Source organism: Gossypium raimondii, chromosome 5 (assembly GCF_025698545.1).
Source record: "Gossypium raimondii isolate GPD5lz chromosome 5, ASM2569854v1, whole genome shotgun sequence".
In the NCBI taxonomy this organism is placed as follows: Eukaryota; Viridiplantae; Streptophyta; class Magnoliopsida; order Malvales; family Malvaceae; genus Gossypium; species Gossypium raimondii.
This window is the reverse complement of record NC_068569.1, coordinates 8,139,965-8,158,503: the sequence shown is the minus strand read 5'-3', so window position 1 is coordinate 8,158,503 and position 18,539 is coordinate 8,139,965. Positions and strand designations below refer to the sequence as shown.

Genomic DNA, 18,539 nt, shown 5'->3' with positions numbered 1-18,539 from the left:
CCTCACTTGAGCGTGGAGATAAGGAATGGTTGACTAACATTAAGAAACGCAATCTGAAAACATTTTGGGTCCCCCAAGTTCCAGTTTATACAGCTGCAGAATCGCCAACCCATTTGTGGAAGAACTTGCTTTGGCCACTCCCACAATTAAATTACCATTTCTTTTTATTCAACGTCAATTAGGGAATTTGTATGACTTGTTTCGGTCAAATTCAGTTCACAACCATCTGCTTTAACTAAAACTTATAGAATCAATTTGTGGGATACAAAATTTAAAGTTAGATGCCACACCTAGAGCAAGACTATTGAAACTAATGCATTAATTACCATTTACTTTGGTTATAAAATTAAAAAGAAGAATGATAATAATTATGAATGTTAGTTAAGTTGATAAGGTAGGATCTTCATTTTTGTCAACTAGTCTTTGTTTGTATATTTTAAAAAGGGGGAAAAAAGAAAATTAAAGCCGCCCCATTCTCATTGTCTTCCTGTGGAGGAAGTATTTGGTTGATCATCATGATTTCTTAGTATAGGTTACTAAGAAAAAACAAAGGACCCGCAGACTATGAAGAAGCACAAGTCAGGCCGCGGGCGCTGCCCATAATATAAGGTAAAATAGTGTGTGGACAATTTCTGCAAGCTTAATCTTATCCACATTTTCTCACTTTTGCTGAATTTTTCTACACTGTTCAAACTCAACAAAGTTCTCTTTTCTTGCATCTAATCCTCGAGAGGGACCAATTCCCTCCCCTGTATATATATGTCAAAGCATAGGCTAATTATGTAATTATGAAAGTAGTATTTTGTTAAATAAAAAACCTTTCAAAACGAAGATGAGAAAAAAGAAAATAAGAATATTTAAAACTTCCCCAGTGGCATTGGTCATGCTGCTGAACTTTATGCCCAAAATATTTAGGTATGATATGATGAAACATTATATTAACATTTGGTAAAGAGCAAAAACTTAAGCTTCAAACAAGCAGTAGGTAAGATGGCATATATTGTGGACTCTCGCATTTGTAACTGGTGAAGAATTGATGAAGCTTAAGATCTCGTCTTTTGAATGCTTTGGGATTTGTGATTCAAGTTTTAATGGTTAGTTCTAAAGGTTCTCTTTCTTTGAATAGTTGGTTATAAGCATACCTGTGCTTGTATTCACTGGATACAAGTGAGATTTTTAACATATTTTCTATAAGTTCAAATCATATAAAACCCCTTCTCCTTAATTTTAAATATACTTGAAGAATAAAGAGATAAAAATTAATAAGTTTTGGGTCGTTTGGGATACCGATAAGACAAATTGTATGACTACTATAATTCCCAAATTTAAGAACCTAATAAATACCACAAAGCCGTCCCTCTCCAACTTGGCAGTGGCAACCTTGAGTAAAAAACATCACAACCGTTGATCAAAAACAAAATCTAACACCACAGAACTTGACCATACCTAATCTAGCATTTCATCAAAACCAAGCAGCCAGAGGTTTAATTTTCTTCTCAAGGTCACCATTTTGTTTTACCAAAAAACTGGCCCAACATGCTACTTTCATTCTAGCTGACCAAGGCCATTCATGTCATTAAACACGTCAAAATCCTCACGGGGCCAAAAACAGAGCATAGCGGAGTTCCATACTTCTTCACCGCCATGTGATCTTTTCCTGTGTGTGTGTGTGTAAAAGTTTTTGTTTTTCTCCATTTCTCTAAAATTTTCCAGTGATAAAAACTGAACTAACCAGATTGTTATTTATTAAGATAAACAACAAAGTCGTTCAATTGTTTTTGGTGCAAAAGCGAAGTGTGAACCAACCTGTATGCATCTATCTTCTAACAGAAAATCTTAAATTCCACTTCCTAGTCAAAACCAGAAACTGAGAACCCCATCTCAACTGCTTTAGTTTTGGACCAAGCTAAGTCCTTTGATCTTTATCAGGGAAAAAAAAAACACTTCTGCTTGCAGCTTCTGGTTTCTTCGATGTATTTCAAATGAGATGATGGCTTCAGAACTGCAAAAACCCATCAAGAAAAACAGAGGATTCTATGTTAAGATGAGGATATTACACAAAGGCAGACAACCCGAGAAAAGCCTCTTTTTTAGATACTACCAATGGATTCTTTGGTTTTCTTTTACCCTCTATTTTCTCACCTCTTTCTTCATTACTAACAAGCCAATCACTTTGTCTAAACCTCGTGCTTCTGGTTCCAAATTATCCTTACCTTCTCGTGTCCTGTTTGAATCTGTTAACAAAACTAGTCAACAACCTTATCTCAAAAACCCAGGTTTTTCTTTGCCTCTTTCATCAAGCTTTTCTTTTTTTCTTTTGAAAACCAATGTTATTAATGGTTTATTTTCTCTCTCTGGCAGCGATGTTCAAAGATTTGAAGATATTCATCTATGAGTTACCATCGGAATACAATGAAAACTGGCTTTCCAACAAGCGATGCAGCAACCATTTGTTTGCCTCGGAAGTGGCCATTCATAGAGCCTTGTTGAACGCCGACGACTTTAGAACATTTGACCCTAACGAAGCTGATTTATTTTTCGTGCCTGTTTATGTCTCCTGCAACTTCAGTACCGTTAATGGTTTCCCTACCATTGTCCATGCTCGCTCTCTTTTATTCTCGGCTATCCAATTTATCACCAAAAACTACCCATTCTGGAACCGCTCCCAAGGTTTTGACCACATCTTCGTTGCTTCCCATGATTATGGAGCCTGCTTTCACGCCATGGTAAGCAAAAATTGTTCCTCCAAAAAAAAAAAATCCTTATTAATATCTCTAACCTGTCTTGTATTATATTTTGTTTCTTTTTGTAGGAGGATAGAGCTATCGATAACGGGATTCCGGAGTTTTTGATGAACTCGATACTATTACAAACATTCGGGGTTAATTACAAGCACCCTTGTCAGGACGTTGAAAATGTTCTTATACCGCCTTATATATCGCCGGAAAGTATACGGAAGACCCTCGAGAAGGCTCCGTTGACTGGGAATCGAGACATCATGGTCTTTTTCAGGGGAAAAATGGAAGTCCACCCCAAAAACGTTAGTGGAAAATTTTATAGCAAGTAAGCTCCAAAATCAAAGTTCATTGCATGTAGAATTACGTGTTTATTCATGTTTAATGTCATTTTGTTTTGCTTTTAGGAGGGTGAGGACGGAAATTTGGCGAAGGTATAAAGGAGATAGGAGGTTTTACTTGCAAAGACATAGATTTACCGGTTACCAGTCAGAAATTACACGGTCTGTTTTTTGCTTGTGTCCACTTGGATGGGCCCCCTGGAGTCCAAGGCTTGTTGAGTCCGTGGCTTTGGGCTGTGTACCGGTGATCATAGCAGACGGTATCAGGTTGCCGTTCTCCTCCGCTGTGAAGTGGTCAGAGATTTCCCTCACGGTGGCGGAAAGGGAGGTTGGGAAGTTGGGGCAGATCCTGGAGCACGTAGCCGCGACCAATTTGTCTACCATTCAGAAGAACTTGTGGGATCCCGCTGTCAGGCGAGCCCTACTGTTCAATGATCACATGCAAAGAGGGGATGCTACGTGGCAGATTTTAACTTCGCTCTATAAAAAACTGAACCGGTCGTACAGGAGGTCAAGGGCTCCAAGCCAATAGAAAGAAGACAGGTCGGATGAGTAGCCAGCTATACAGGTAAAATTGGCAACGTGGATGTGGGTGCATCCGTGCATGAATGGAGGACAGCTGGCTGTGGAGGTTGCTTGGATCGCCGGTGTCATATAATGAAAGCTTGATGAAATTATATCCTATACGGTGGGTCATTGGACCTACATGAAAGCATGAGGAATTTTTTTGTTCATTTTTTAAATATTTGCCCAAACTAATGTGGTTAATACAAGATGACCTAACGTAACGGAGAAAGAGAAACAAATATTCGTGATAAATAACACACACATGGAATAATTTTTGGTTAAGGCAATCTGTATGACCATTTACTTGGTATTCTGTACTTTTCTTTTTTTGAGAAAGTGATTTAAATTTGAATCCATGTTCAAGTTTTGAGCTGCTCAAATCCTGTAATGTTTGGAAATTAAAAAAGAGAGTATATATACCTTGAATCGAAGAACATGATTGAAAACGTCATGGGGAAAAGAAGGGGGTAGATAGCAGAATTTGTTGGAGAGGGAACTAAAATGGAATAATGAGGGGATGGGGAGTCAGAGGTGAGGGTGGTGTCACTAAAACAATCCAACAGAACCATGGAGGGGTTAGTGGGGCCAACACCCCGTTGTTAGCACTTAGCAGCAGATGAGTTTTTGAATTTCGGATTTCTTTCTTCGCGGCTTTCCATATCAGCTGCAACGGTTCCTCTTTCACTTGTTGAGTGAACGACGGGCATTGGACTCCAATCACGTTACCTCCTACCATATTTGGTGGCAAAAATACAGTGTGTGTCATTCATATTGGAAATACTGGGAGCGGTGATGATGCAGCCAAATCCTATTTGGCAATTGGAGAATGTTAAAAGATTCTTTTCAGAGCAAGTGTGGGGGAAAAAAGGTTTCCGACCTACCGGACTCGAACCAGTGACCTAAGGATGATCAGCTGGGTATAGCCCACTACAGTCCTCCGCTCTACCAACTGAGCTAAGGTCGGTTCTGAGACGGATCGTTGAGTTTTCTATTTATGATCTAGGCAGCTGCTGACTCCCATGCTGGGGTTTGTTGAAAAAGCATCGAAGGACTTTGCTTAGTTTGAAACATGCATGGAACCCAAGTAGCTCTTCACTCTCAAGCCTGAGAATTTTAATTGTCTTGTTAAGAAAATGTTTCTCAAACAGTTCATGAATATGAAGAGGGAGGGAAATGGTTAGTAAATTGTTGTTAAAATTTTTAAAAAAAATCTCTCAAATAATGTAATAAAATTTTGGCTGAGTTAGTAAATTTAAGGTTTTACCGTTACAACCAATATGGATTTAAATCTTGCCATATATATTATTAATATTTTTAAAATAAAAAGATCAAAATTCCATAAAATGACATATTAATCCTTTCGTAATTGAATTAGTACTCGATTAATAGTATATATAAGGAAGGATTAGCATTTAACTTGTATATAACGGCCCAAACAGAAATGAGTGGGCTGTGAACTCTTTCAAAGAAAAGAGTAGGCTGTAAACTTGTAAGTTCAGACAAACAAAAGCCACTTTATTTATTATATTTCAAATTACAAAAAGCTTTTTATTTTGTTGACCGACTCAAAAGGAAACTAATAAAAATTTGTGTTCAAGTTCTTAATTAAAATATTCTTACCCAAAACTCTTATTTTGGTAACCTTCACTTCTTTCAATTTTATTGATATCTTAGATTTCAAAATATTCCTTTTCATTTCAAATATTTTTTATTAATAACATATTTGTGTTTTAATTTAATTTTTCACCTAATCTTATATTGTTTTTGTGTACTTGATTATTTGAATAAAAAATTTTACATCTCAATTTTCACCTAATAGTTCAAATATCATATTGAACATTTTAAAATACCAAATATCACATTATCCCATTAAAATTACTTAAAAAGATAAAATCCAAAGTACACAAACTATTATCCTCACTGTTTCAGATTTGGCAAAAAGGGGTAATAAATTCACATTCTTTCTATACTAAAAAAAAAAACGGCCCTTGCCATTGCCATTAAGAGTAGCAAACTTATAGGTGAAAAACTCAGTAGCAAACTTAATACAAACAACATTCATTCATTGAAGGCCCCATTTGGCCTTTTTTTTGTTCTTTTAATATCAATCTCAATTTCTCCCACGCACTTTTCTTTCCTAATATAAAATTAAAAAGCACATTTTTTTATCATTTTAATCCAACAAACAATGCAAACAATAGAAATTAACAACACAACCAGAGAAGCAAATCATAGAGGCTTCAGCCGCTAAGCAGGGCCCATCTGAAGAACCTCCCCCAATTCGTGGACTAGTTTATGGCAATCTTAACTAGCACTCAGGCGTCTGAGTATGATCCCTCTTAGGGTCATGGCAATAGTCATACACCAAATAGTTCCTTTGCACCCAATTCATGGCCGACACTTGCTGTCGACTGAGGCTGCCGGAGCCAGATGGAGAGGCAGAGGGCGGGCGGCATGAGGCTGGGCTATTGGCGGTGCAACCACTTATTTTGAAGTTTGTATACCTACCAACAAAAGGTTGGTAGCTATAATCCGCTTTGTATCTTCCATTCTCGGTGGCCCATGATGAAGCATCCCATACTGATCCGTACACCCACATTGGTCTCGTCGGAAACGTGGCGTCACTCTTCCTTGTGTACCTCCTAATGGGCACATCATCTACCAAAAATCTGTTCATTGTGTCATAAACCATATAAAACTTCATGAAACGATTTGCAGGGTATAACCAAAATTACAAGTTTGTTCCAAATGTTTATAGGCAGTGTTAGTGGGTTACGTTATTAGGATATATTTTTATTAGGGAAACTTACAAAATGTGGACATCGCTTTTCATAATTATACAAATGCATAAGCAACAGTAACATAAATAATAACCCATCAAGGTAATAAGTTGCGACCCAACTATCTAAAGCACATAATTTAGAAATAGCAATTTTGCTCATAAGCTTATAAACACTACAATTTTTTTTTATCATTACAAAATATGAATCTACGTTAAAATTTTAATTTTTATATAATCGAAATTATCAAAAAATATATATATCTTCAATCTTTTGCACCAAACTGCCAATGAAGAAGCTAATGAAAAGCTAGAAGGAAAAAAAAAGTGTTTTTTCTTCTTTTTTTTTTGCGTGTGTGTAAATAATGGAAATTTACCGCTAAAGTGTTGAGAAGAATATCGAAAATTAGGTGATACACTTACATAATCTCACTTGGTGTCCACAAAATTGCATAGTTATGGTAGTCTTTTGTAGGATCAAACCATAGATGAAACTTCATTTCCCTCCCAATTAAATTTCCATCCCCAGTTCCTCTGATATACACATTGGTCTGCAGAGTATAGGGCTTATCTGGTGTTGTTCCAAGGAACTCTATATCAATTTCATCATGGTTTCCAGGATGATCTTCATTGTTTGAAAGCTGCGAATTTTTCAAAATTTAGAACATCATATTTAATTAGTTAAATCAATTTTTAGCTCATTAATTTTAGAACATCATACATAGAGAGATGTAATAACTCCTGCTGTATAACCGGGTTGGAGCTTCATGGCAGCGCCAAAGTAACCAGATTGATACGGCTCAAGTGACTTGAATCCACTTCCTGTTTTCACCATGAATGCAAAGAATAAGCACATAATTCTAATGAGTGATCATGTCCAGGACCATGAGAAGAACATCATGAAAAAGAAGATAAGAAGGACAATGGAGTGTGGCAGACAAACCTGAGGTTTTATCAAGCCAGATTGTTAATGATCCCTGGTCTACTCTCTGATGCTGAGGACCCCATAGATTTCTAAACCCTTGGTTAAAGGTCACAGAACTAATCCTGGAGCTGGGGGAGTATCCAGGGGAAGGTGGACCCTGAGCATTGCCTGAGGCAATCATGAAAAAAGCTAAAAGCAGACAGAAAACTGGAGCCATAAAGGGGAGACAGAAAAGAGATGGCATTGAGTACCAGTCTATACCAGTAATGAAACAGAAAGGACTGTATGGTTAAATGCAGATTGGGACCAAAAGTTGATGGTTTTGAAATTAGGTTTGTGTATGGAAAAATGTGGCTATAATGTGGGTATAAATAAGCAGATTGAAGGACCCAACATAGAGGTAAGGTGACAAGTCGGTTGATGCCTGATGGGGAAGTTATACATGGTGAAAATAAAAGGGGGGAGAGGGGAGCTGATGATAAAATATGAGGAAATTAAGATGCGTCGTTGATCTTGTGACATCGTACTTTTTGCTTTTCTGAGAAAATTTGCTACGTCTGTTTGCTCAGGTAGAAAGTAAAATAAACAAAAAATGCAGAGGATGTATGATCAATGAATTCTTGGATTATATTACGAATACAATCGAATTTGAACGTTTCGCTTGTAGTGTTATCTGTAACTGTTGTAGAATTGTTGGCATGATGAGGTTGATTCTCTGATTATTCATGTTATATTACTTATGTTAAAGGAGTGATTCAATTACCGAATTCTTGTAATATTATATAATCATGTTGGTGTGAAGCTGACTTAAGTAACTTTTTATGGCCTACAAGAAAGAGCAAATCTGTTCATTCGAAAAACAGAGCGATTAACTTTTGATAATTAAATAAAGAATTATCCTACGCAGTGGAAAACTTTGTATAATATAAATTTGCGATGACCAACATTTTCACTCATGAAAAGTAGAATTTTATTTATTAAGATGAAGCAACAAAGCACGTTGGAGTTATATTAAATCTTTGCTTTGTAATTTGAAGCTTGATACATAAATAGTCAACATTTTAGTGCAAAATTGAAGGGTTGGATAGGTTTTCATCAAACTCCCTTATCTGCTACAGCCCTATGTATCATATTTTCCCACCCTTTGTCTGATTTGTTGGCTAATTTTTAGATTAATTATGGCTTCAACTTTCCATTGGCAAGAAGATTGACTTGGCCGCATCCTAATTTTCTATCACATATCGGTTGATCAAAAAGTCCCGTACCGACACTAGGTGTTATCAGTGAGGAAAAACCCCGTCAATTTAAGTTTTGGGGTTGCTGAAGCAGAAGTCGAGAGTTTGTGATGCAAGTGGAGGTTCATTGAAATTAAGAAAAATAAGTGGAGGTGGACTTTGTGGGGGGACAGATCGGGGGACAAAGTGGTTGTCAATATTTCGATGTAAAAAATTCAAACTTGTTGAACTACATGTGTGAATGGCTAGGCGGTCTTGATTATTCCTACAGGGGTATTATTTTCGTACTTAATTATATACAGAGAGATGTAAGTAATTAGAGTACCTAACCTACCCTATAAAAACGGCAGTGTCAAGTTTGACAGATAAACGGAATATGATGAGTACACCAGGGGATCGATGTTACCCGAAAAGACGGGTTGGACGGCGAAAGCAAAACCATAACCATGGTTGCTTGGAAGCATCAACCACTCAAAAACATATAATCAGAGGAAATAAACACCGATTATAACAAAACACCTAATAAATTTAAAACTCAGGTCTCCTTCCCAAGGCTAGGGGAATAAAAGTAACAGCACCCTCGACGATGTATGGATATCTCCATTCTCTTTTTCTAGTTTTAACTTGGGTTTCCAATGGAGCAAAAACTATATATGCTTTGGTATGGGTAATCCATTTCCATCACCCCTGTCCCCTCATCTATATATAAAACGAAGCTACTTTCTTCTTTCTTACACGTGGCAGATCAATATGGTTAAATTTTAGATTTGATCCCTCTAATATGCTTAATTTAAAATTTCTAACACAATTTGGTCTTTATAATTTTATAATATTATTAATTAGCCCAAATAGTTAATATTATTAACTTTTCGATTAAAACATTATGTGGTTATATGTATTTTGAATATCCTAAGTCTTAGGGACTAACACGTGGCTTTCCATTTCTTTTACATTTGCATTGCTTTTCAATGTAATTTTCTTTTGTCACATGGTTACCAAATGATTTAGTAAATGTCACGCTAGATGATTTAGTAAAAGAATTTGTGGTATTAATTAGATCTAAATTTTAAATCTAAAAATAAAAGATTATATTCCAAATATAAAAGTAGGAACTAAATTCTAAATATACAAAGTGTATAGAGACTTGAAGCATACCTTAATATTTAAATTATTTACTTCGTAATTTGACATAAACATATAATTAACGTAACGTGAAACCATACTAATTATAATATATATATAGGTTTTGTGATGAAAGGAAAAGGGTAATAATTAAAGGCGAAGATATAGTAGTTAAAATTTCCCAGGAATCAATAAATTGACAGTGTTCTACATCATTCAAAATCAAAATGAAAGTTACATGAAACTTTCAATACAAGCATTTACATTTTGTGCAGTAAACTCTACGACTGTTTTAATTGATACATCATATCAATTTCATACATTAATTTGGGTATCTAATAATTTTCGGCACGTATATGAGATTGCCTCTTTCTTAGACTATAATACCATGAAGAAGTTGACAAAACTGTCTAGTTCGAGTGCTTGGACGGCTGTGGCCTACTTCCATCGCCGACAAACCAACAACCTAATCTAAACCCTAAAACGTTTGAAATTTATGTATGCTGAACAAATCCAGCACCTTAATACAGGATTTGGCTTCAAAACCAAATCAACCCTGCTCCAAACTTCCAATCCCAACTTGTTATTGCTGAAGTAGATAAGGTAGTGTTTGAAAATTAAGATTTTAAAAATATAACATAATATATACATTTTATTCTTATCATGTACATGATAGTTTACAATCTACTTACTTCTCTGTTTTGGTATCAGTGAAAAAGAAGACGGGGAAAATTTGATCTTTTTTTGTTGTTGGTAAAAAGGGAAGGTAAGTTCATTTTCTTTGATTGTGTTTGTATGGAGGAAGTGAAAGGGGTTGGGGACATAATTCGCGATTCAAGTGAAAGGGGTTCAGTTCTGGGAAAACAACTTGGATGATAAAAGGAAGCACAAACTGTAGGTTAAGTCATGATTAGCTCGTAATGCGCTGCTGCTGCTTTAACCTCTTTCTAAAGTTTTCATTTCTATTGAACTTATATAAAGCCCAATAAAGCAAGAACTTTCGGTTATCGTTTTAAGTGTTTGAAGCCCAAAAAGGAAGATTCCACTTTTTAATAAAAACATGTGAGGAAAGGATAAATCGTCAAGTAATGCCAATATTTGGTCGAATTTCTGCATATATATTTTTTGCATTTTGGGCCACAAAAAGTAAAACATTTCCTTCAAGCTATATCGTTTAATCAAGATTTTCATGATTTCACCAGTCTTTTCAAGCTGCGTCTGTATACGCAATCCAAGGTCATGTACCCAAAAAGAATAAAACGTAAGCTTATTTCAAGTCTTTAAAAAAACGAATTTCATCATTGTCTACCATGCTTTGTTTACAAATTTTGAATGGTTGAATGTCAGATTCTTAGTATTAACTATTCCTTTTATTTTCAACCTACAAACTTCTGGGATGAAATAAAAAGAAAAGAAGAGTAAATTAAGAAGATTTAGGTGCATTTCTTATATAGATTAATAACTAGTATACATGTTAATTTATAATTGTTTTCAACTTACGTGCATTACAATGTTGAATTTCTTATTAAATAAAATTATTTTAAAAAAGTTATGAATGACTCATAGTATATTTATAATTTTAACATTTTGCAATTAATATTTGACAAATTAGTAATGGCAATTTTTAACATCCCCTTGGGTAATAAATGATATTCCTTCAAATGAATTAAGATTTACGGTATAAAAAGTGTCTTGAACTCCAAACAAAAAATTCCATTTACAAAATCTTAAAAACTTTGACCACATTGTCGTCATTAAATTTGATTATGAAGACAATATCTGAGATATGCACTCTTTCGTATAGGGCATACTAAATATGGAACTTCTAGAAGCGAAGAGGGCAACGGTGCCAAAGTTGAATATGATTAAATGTAAAAATTAAAGTCAATAACTAGTTCATAATATTGGTGATAGTAACCAAATTATTATAATAAAGAAGCAGGTAAAGCATGCAAAATTTTCTACCATAGTTTGCCAACCGTTGAGAAAGGCAAGAAAAACGAGAGTGATCTTTTCCAAGAGTCAATGCTGATGATGAGTGGATGACACTCCACATTTTTTAGGGTTTATTTTATTCGATGCTTACTTTTAACTAACCCAATCATATATTGATTTGACTAATTAACCATCTCTTTTAAATTGATTACTAACATTTTACAGTTTCTTAAACAAATTCAAAGATTCCATTGACAACAAGAGACAAAGCTAAAAGGACTACTCCTTTTCTAGACAATTCATTTGAGATCGATTAGAATCTTGTTACAAGTAAGATTTCAATCATATGCTTTTTCCTTATCTGCATGCATATACGCTTATACATACAAACAAACATAACAGTACACGTTGCAATGTGAAGGCACTAAGTATGTTGTATAGTAATAAAAAATTGAAAGTATGAATGCAAACATAATAAGACAAGATTATCATGTTAAAGCATATATTCGACCACAATTATTAACTCGTAAGTTATTAAAGAAACAATGTTTCAGCCATTTTAAACATTTTTAAAAATGTAATTATCATTCTAGGATGGTTTTAGAACCTCCCCAAGGAAGTCTAATTACCGCACTACACAATTGGAAAATTAAGTTGAATTTTTATTATGACATACAAAATATCGAGTTGCAGGGTCATCATTAACTCCCAGGGGGAAGGGCTCTATTCCAACCAAGATGGGCTAACTAGTTTGGAAATCAGTAGTCTTGGCCCTACTTTTATCTACTTTCTCGGCTATAGCAATAGCTTATGATGCTTCAATAGTTGGAAAGGTAGCATCGATGAATCAGTCGGAGACACCTGATCAGATGAGATGAAATTCCGGACAATTAATCTGATCCATGGGGACCCTTCGTTTCACTGTTGTGCTCATTATCAACTCCTCAACTCCTCATTTTGGTCAAATTTTTCAACTCTAAGTCACTGGGCATATGTGAATGGATTTAATGAACCTCCCACAAACAGGTTTCATTTTGTAGTTTGATGGGTTACATTGATAAGATTTGCAGCAATAAACATGATTTCAACCAGAAGGTATTGGATTTAATAAATGAATAAAACAATTAAGAGAAGGTAATTAATGATAATAACCCCACTTGTATCAAATCAAATTAAGAAGGTCTAATTACTTATCCTAGTTTTTATTCTTTTATCTGGTCTGATTTCAAGGAAAGAATGTGAATGATTGACGTATGTAGTCGAAGTTTAATACTATATATGCTCCACTGCTAATAGTTAGCCTTAATACTAAACCTTTTATTTCATGGGATTTGCATTATACTTTGAGGAAAAGAAGGAAAAGCAATACTTTTTTAAAAAATAAAGAAAGTTCTAACTTATTGGGAACCAAAAATTTGAGATTGAAAGTTGTATTAACTTAGCTAATTAAAAGGTGCCTATCATTTTGACTTTAGATGTACCCCTCAATAACTTAATCATTTATATATATATATTTTCTACTGTAACCAGTCTTTGTTATTAAAAGGCAGCAGGCACCACACCAGATCTCCCATGCACCAAAATTTACTTAGAAAGAGAGATCCTTTGGTTTCTTAAAGAGGTCAGCGTATATATCCAAGAGATCGTGTTGGAGAGAGATAAGGAAGACTGAAAGAGAGAGAGAGAGAGAGAGAGAGAGATGGGGAGAGCTCCTTGCTGCGACAAGGCAAACGTGAAGAAAGGGCCATGGTCCACTGAAGAAGACTCAAAGCTCAGGGAGTACATAGAGAAATATGGAACTGGTGGGAATTGGATTGCTCTCCCACAGAAAGCTGGTAACTATATATATAGAATCACAAACACAGATCTATACGCCTCTTTCTCTCTTTCTTGTAGTTTCTTATTAGTTAATTTTGTTGTCTTTAAATTAGGTCTGAAAAGATGTGGGAAGAGCTGCAGACTGAGATGGTTAAACTATCTCAGGCCCAACATTAAACATGGTGAATTCACTGACGAGGAAGATAGGATTATCTGCAGCCTGTTTGCCAGCATTGGAAGCAGGTAGGTTTTCCTTAACTTGTCATGATATCAAAGGAAAATATTTTAAGTACTATAGAAACACTCCAAATTTGTAAGGGTGTTTATTCATTTCCTTTTAACCAAAACTATCAGCTGCCTTGATGAGCGATGATTTATGAAATTTACCTAAAAGGGTAACAAATAAAAGAAAGAGATTTTTTGAAAGGGTTTTTATAGGAAAAAACTTAAACTGAAGAACCATTTTACATCAAGAATTTGCCATTTGCAGATAATTTTTTATTCTTTTGCTTGCATGCCAAGTTCGGATTCAACACCATCATCTACTTACAACTGTAGCAAAAAAGCATGGATTCTATTTACTTCTTATGGAACTTTTTCTTTTCTAACATGCAACTTGCAGATGGTCAATAATAGCTGCTCAGTTACCAGGAAGGACAGACAACGATATCAAAAACTACTGGAACACCAAGCTTAAGAAGAAACTCATGGCCATGAGCATGACTTCTCAACCCCATAGAAAACCACCACCATTCCCATCTTCTCATCACACTCCATCTGTTTCATTTTCATCTTTATCATCTCTGTACAAAGACTGCACTACTTATCAGGATCCAACCAGATCTTTCACAGCCTTTGAACCAATGTCATCGGTTCAATCTGACCTATTGAGCAATAACAACACTACCTTGGCTACCAATTCTTCTCTTATTCACACCCCGGAGGCTTTGGTGAATTACATGCAGTATTATCCGGTGAAAGAAAATTTTCTCATGTTTGGGAGCGAATCAAGCTGCACCTCGTCTGATGGTAGCTCCGGCCACATCAGCTTTGGCAGAGAGATGAAGCAAGAAAACATGAGTTATTTTCAGGGTTTTTGTGCCACTAATGGGTATGAAGATAATCACAACTTCATGCTGAATCCTGGCACCAATAATGGAGGTAAAAATGTTAACCAATGGGCTGAGAAGCCAAGGGAGTACAATTTAGAAAATGATCTTGAAGATTTCAAGAGACTGATTAGCTCTAGCAGTAATAATTGCTGCAACAACAACTTCATTGATGAAAACAAGACACAAGAGAAAATCATGTACTTCTACTACTGAATGGACTGACGGCAGGTGTAAAATCAGAAAGATTTTGATGGGGTAAGGGGCAAAGCTGAGGGAGATGGATTGACAGTGTAGAGATTCAGATTTAAGACTTTCAGTTTCTGGGGTTTTGTGTTCTGATGAAATGAAACATTTCTACTTTTGACAGTACATGGTAAAGCACTAAGCTTTTTTATTTTGTGCAATTTTCTTTTAGACACGCGATGGTGATGATGTTAATGTTGTACGGTCAGTGGAACCCCCAATTGAAAATCAATGTTTATGAAAGCTAGAAAAGTAAGCATCATCGTTGAAGCACACAAAATCTCTGATATCAAGATAAACCCAAGCATGCACTGTTTTGTGTTTTCTGCTTTTAATTTATTCAATGTTTTTAGTGGATTTTCAAGACATTAGCCAGTGATTTAATTATCCTTGAACAAGAAAATAATTGTATCCTTCCAACGAAGGGCAGTAGGATCTTTTTAGGTTCTCTGCTGGCACTGTTTGTCCAAAGTATTGAAAGCCCAAGAACCTTATTTTATTGAACCAAGTCAGACTTTAAAGCTGGAAACTTGTTTCCCATGTATTTAAAAACATAAAAAGGTGATGGTGGACGTTTTGGAATTTTATGGAGGAAGCGAAGCTTTTAAAAATGACTTGCAGCATCCCTCCCAATTTTTTTTACACAATCCTATTTATGAATCTACCTATCTTAAAGAGTTGAACAGGCACATGTGTTCATTGTGATAACAATAAACAATTGAAATGTTTGTTTGGAATTAGTTGGTTTGATCAATCAGCATTTGAAAAACTAAACATGATTTGAGTTTTTATTGATTGGTAGCAGTTTGGATTCGAGACAGGACATAAGCCTGACAATTGCTATAAGGATACATACATATCACAAGTATGTTACACCTCATTTAATTTCTCATTACCATAGTAGTCTTCTAATTTTCAAGGAGACTTAATTAACGGGAAGAAGTGATAGTAGACTCTCTCTTTTTTTGAGAATTTACATTGAATCTGATTTTTAGAGTAATTGTTGTTACGAGAAATTCACTTAATACCACCTTCATCAACAAAATTTGAATATTAATTATGAAGGTTTGAAGTCCCTTATGTGGTTGACTAACAGGAGCGTAGTTAGGGGGTTGGCAAGGCCCCGGCCCCCCTGAAATGAATTTTTTTTTATTTGAGCCCTTCAATTTTTTTGTTTATGGATTTATTTGTTTATAGCAATCATAATGTGGCATACCTTAATCTTGAGTGGATGATGGACATTGTATGCATGATGTGTATACTTTTATGCAAGTAAAAACCTGATTCAAATAGATAATGAACTAAAAGTTGGTGCGTTGGGCATATGACATCTGTAGTATGTAGCATAATTTACAATAGTGGAATTCATAACCCAACTAATGGGTAAATCATACTCTATAATTGGCATTATATGATAGATGAAAACTAAATGTGGTCATTGGTTGTTTGTCTTTGTGATAAATGACTTGATTACTATTTGATAGTAATTGACTTTCGTAATGGTGTGTAATTAGGGAGGGCTCAATCACGATACTATAGTGGAATGACTTCGTGACTAAATATGTTTATAACTTATAGGCAAAAATCTAAAACTTAATTATAATTTATTTGAGCCCTAATTATATATGTTTAATCGGTTCATCTGCTAGCTCGTTGAAACCATAAATAAATTACATGTAAACCTATATGAACAAAAATGAATGGAAATTATGAAGTTAGATAAATAAGGTCATTCAGTTGAAAACCGAGAATGATACACATTCGTCTTATGCGAAACACAGGTACTTTTTGAAAAAAAAAAAAGAGTTATATACTGTAAATACTATGAGCCGACTTGATTTTCAAAATTTTAAATTTTTGTAAAATATTTCTAAACCGAATTTTTCAATATCTTTATATAATGTATCTATCTTCTTCTTTTTTCAATTATATTTTATAGTTAATATATATTGCAATAAGTTGGTGGTGGTTAACACTTGTCTTCAATTGTCTCAGCAAAGACAAAATTACTCCGAATCCATCAATTCTTAGTTCAATAAAAAGAAATCATTTGACAAACATCAATTAATGTTACAAAAATTTTGGATGGAAAATTGAAAAGGTATGAAATCAAGAAAGATTGAAGTTTATAGATATATAGAGAGAGAGTTTTAAACATGGCAAGTGATTGACACCGAATCCCCATTGGGAAACACTCCACAGGGCTCCAAAATTGCATGATCACAAGATCTCCGTCAGGCTGCATCACTGTTTTCTGATAAGCCTGATATTTGGGGAAAAAAAAACTACATATATGAATAATTGGGTTGCCTCTTATTTTGCTTAATGATTTGGTATTAGTTTAGTTTAGTTTTAAAGGTCGAACGAGTCTGATACCTACTGACAAACAGCAATACTTTCTTAAAATAATTAATGAAAACGTCAACATGTATATATTTGTTGCCTTGAAAGAGTGGTTTGTAAATTACAACCCACTTTTAGGAGATATTTAAATATCAAAGGAGGGAAATAGGAGCAAAACCAATTCCAATTTTGATGGCTTAACAACTAAGTTTGTCTGTTTAACTGGGTGGAATAATTTTTTGAATGCAAAAGAACCAACTCTGGTTGAAAAATGTTACTGACTTGAAAGCACCCTTCCATTCTCTCGATATTTGTAAATCATCTTTCATTACTAATCTTCATCACCCTTCCTTATCCACGATTCAATCCTACCTTTATGTTTTCATCTCTACTTTCCCCACTTTTTATTTACTTAATGCATTGACTTGGAAATCACTTTACCTTCAATTTTTTCTGTATCAGAATTGCTGCCATTCTCATTTCGTTCAAAAAATTCTAGAAGACCTCCAGAGATTGGCCAAAGCTTTAGCTTAATAGCGTTTGTAAATTCATACAAAATGGCCAAAATGATCATCGGTTCCAGTAAACGACCAACACAATACATTATTATTATGGCACATGGGTGAAAATATGTATGTAATATACCTCATCATGGGTTGAACTTCGGGCCTGAGTGGGTGGTTCAGCCCATGATCCAGCTTACTATACAAATGGTTCTGGGTGGGTGGTTCAGCCCATAATCCAGCTTACTATACAAATGGTCATCTAATTATGTCAATCTTCCTATTTTGGTTATCTAACGTTAAAAATTTTAAATTTAGACATTAATGTCTAAATTTGTTCTTGTTCTGGTCACCCATGTTAAATTGATAACGGAAAGTTTTTTTTTAACTAGTATAATAACACATTTAGTCCTCAATACTTAAATGTTCTAACAATTTAATTCTGATTCTAAATAATATTTTAAATTTAATCCTTCACATTTACAAATTTTATCAATTTGATCCTTAAACTTCCTAACCAAAGCTTTCAAGTTTTAAAACAGAGGCATTCCACGTCTATTAATTGTTCTATTTATGGTTGAAATTATCCAATTCGGTACATAACTTTTTTATTTATATTTTAAAAATTCAGTATTAGAAATTACCTAAACACCATTAAAATAATAGAAAATAAAAATTTAAAAATATAACATACAAGAAAATTATATAAATAATTTAATATTTATAAAACAATTTTTAACTCTTACTAGCATAATTTTCGTTTTAATTAAATTAGTAAATAATTTGACACTAAATCATATTATTAGTGACGCAAATTACTTATTGTGGATTTAAATTTTAAAACAAATGATTTAAAATAAATAGAGAACATAATAATCTAT

The 18,539-nt window shown here is 34.5% G+C and overlaps 3 protein-coding genes and 1 non-coding gene across 4 annotated transcripts; 2 read left to right on the top strand and 2 right to left on the bottom strand.

Moving 5' to 3' along the window:
- Positions 1-1,517: 1,517 nt before the first annotated feature.
- On the top strand, positions 1,518-3,999 carry LOC105770695 (probable glucuronoxylan glucuronosyltransferase IRX7). The gene is made up of 4 exons (XM_012592007.2): positions 1,518-2,276; positions 2,362-2,726; positions 2,813-3,063; positions 3,143-3,999. The coding sequence occupies exons 1-4, from the start codon at positions 1,988-1,990 to the stop codon at positions 3,606-3,608; spliced, it is 1,371 nt and encodes a 456-aa protein (XP_012447461.1). The 5' UTR covers positions 1,518-1,987; the 3' UTR covers positions 3,609-3,999.
- A 515-nt stretch (positions 4,000-4,514) lies between these two features.
- Positions 4,515-4,607, bottom strand: TRNAY-GUA (transfer RNA tyrosine (anticodon GUA)). The gene is made up of 2 exons: positions 4,571-4,607; positions 4,515-4,550 (listed from the first exon to the last, which is right to left on the bottom strand). It is a non-coding gene; the product is annotated as a tRNA-Tyr (tRNA).
- A 1,030-nt stretch (positions 4,608-5,637) lies between these two features.
- LOC105771419 (xyloglucan endotransglucosylase/hydrolase protein 31) lies at positions 5,638-7,698 on the bottom strand. Its single transcript, XM_012592883.2, has 4 exons — positions 7,366-7,698; positions 7,144-7,244; positions 6,846-7,063; positions 5,638-6,312 (listed from the first exon to the last, which is right to left on the bottom strand). The coding sequence occupies exons 1-4, from the start codon at positions 7,589-7,591 to the stop codon at positions 5,952-5,954; spliced, it is 906 nt and encodes a 301-aa protein (XP_012448337.1). The 5' UTR covers positions 7,592-7,698; the 3' UTR covers positions 5,638-5,951.
- A 5,497-nt stretch (positions 7,699-13,195) lies between these two features.
- Positions 13,196-15,180, top strand: LOC105767570 (transcription factor RAX2). The gene is made up of 3 exons (XM_012587137.2): positions 13,196-13,474; positions 13,571-13,700; positions 14,080-15,180. The coding sequence occupies exons 1-3, from the start codon at positions 13,339-13,341 to the stop codon at positions 14,780-14,782; spliced, it is 969 nt and encodes a 322-aa protein (XP_012442591.1). The 5' UTR covers positions 13,196-13,338; the 3' UTR covers positions 14,783-15,180.
- Positions 15,181-18,539: the final 3,359 nt, after the last annotated feature.

What these genes read in the sequence shown, in the direction of transcription:
- LOC105767570 (XM_012587137.2), top strand. Translation starts at nt 13,339, where the DNA reads ATGGGGAGAGCTCCTTGCTGCGACAAGGCAAACGTGAAGAAAGGGCCA. An exon ending in TGCTCTCCCACAGAAAGCTG is followed by an intron (nt 13,475 to 13,570) that starts GTAACTATATAT and finishes TCTTTAAATTAG; the next exon opens with GTCTGAAAAGATGTGGGAAG. An exon ending in TTTGCCAGCATTGGAAGCAG is followed by an intron (nt 13,701 to 14,079) that starts GTAGGTTTTCCT and finishes TGCAACTTGCAG; the next exon opens with ATGGTCAATAATAGCTGCTC.
- LOC105770695 (XM_012592007.2), top strand. Translation starts at nt 1,988, where the DNA reads ATGATGGCTTCAGAACTGCAAAAACCCATCAAGAAAAACAGAGGATTC. An exon ending in ACCTTATCTCAAAAACCCAG is followed by an intron (nt 2,277 to 2,361) that starts GTTTTTCTTTGC and finishes TCTCTCTGGCAG; the next exon opens with CGATGTTCAAAGATTTGAAG. An exon ending in GAGCCTGCTTTCACGCCATG is followed by an intron (nt 2,727 to 2,812) that starts GTAAGCAAAAAT and finishes TTCTTTTTGTAG; the next exon opens with GAGGATAGAGCTATCGATAA.
- LOC105771419 (XM_012592883.2), bottom strand. Translation starts at nt 7,591, where the DNA reads ATGCCATCTCTTTTCTGTCTCCCCTTTATGGCTCCAGTTTTCTGTCTG. An exon ending in CTGGCTTGATAAAACCTCAG is followed by an intron (nt 7,245 to 7,365) that starts GTTTGTCTGCCA and finishes TGGTGAAAACAG; the next exon opens with GAAGTGGATTCAAGTCACTT. An exon ending in TGGACACCAAGTGAGATTAT is followed by an intron (nt 6,313 to 6,845) that starts GTAAGTGTATCA and finishes CACAATGAACAG; the next exon opens with ATTTTTGGTAGATGATGTGC.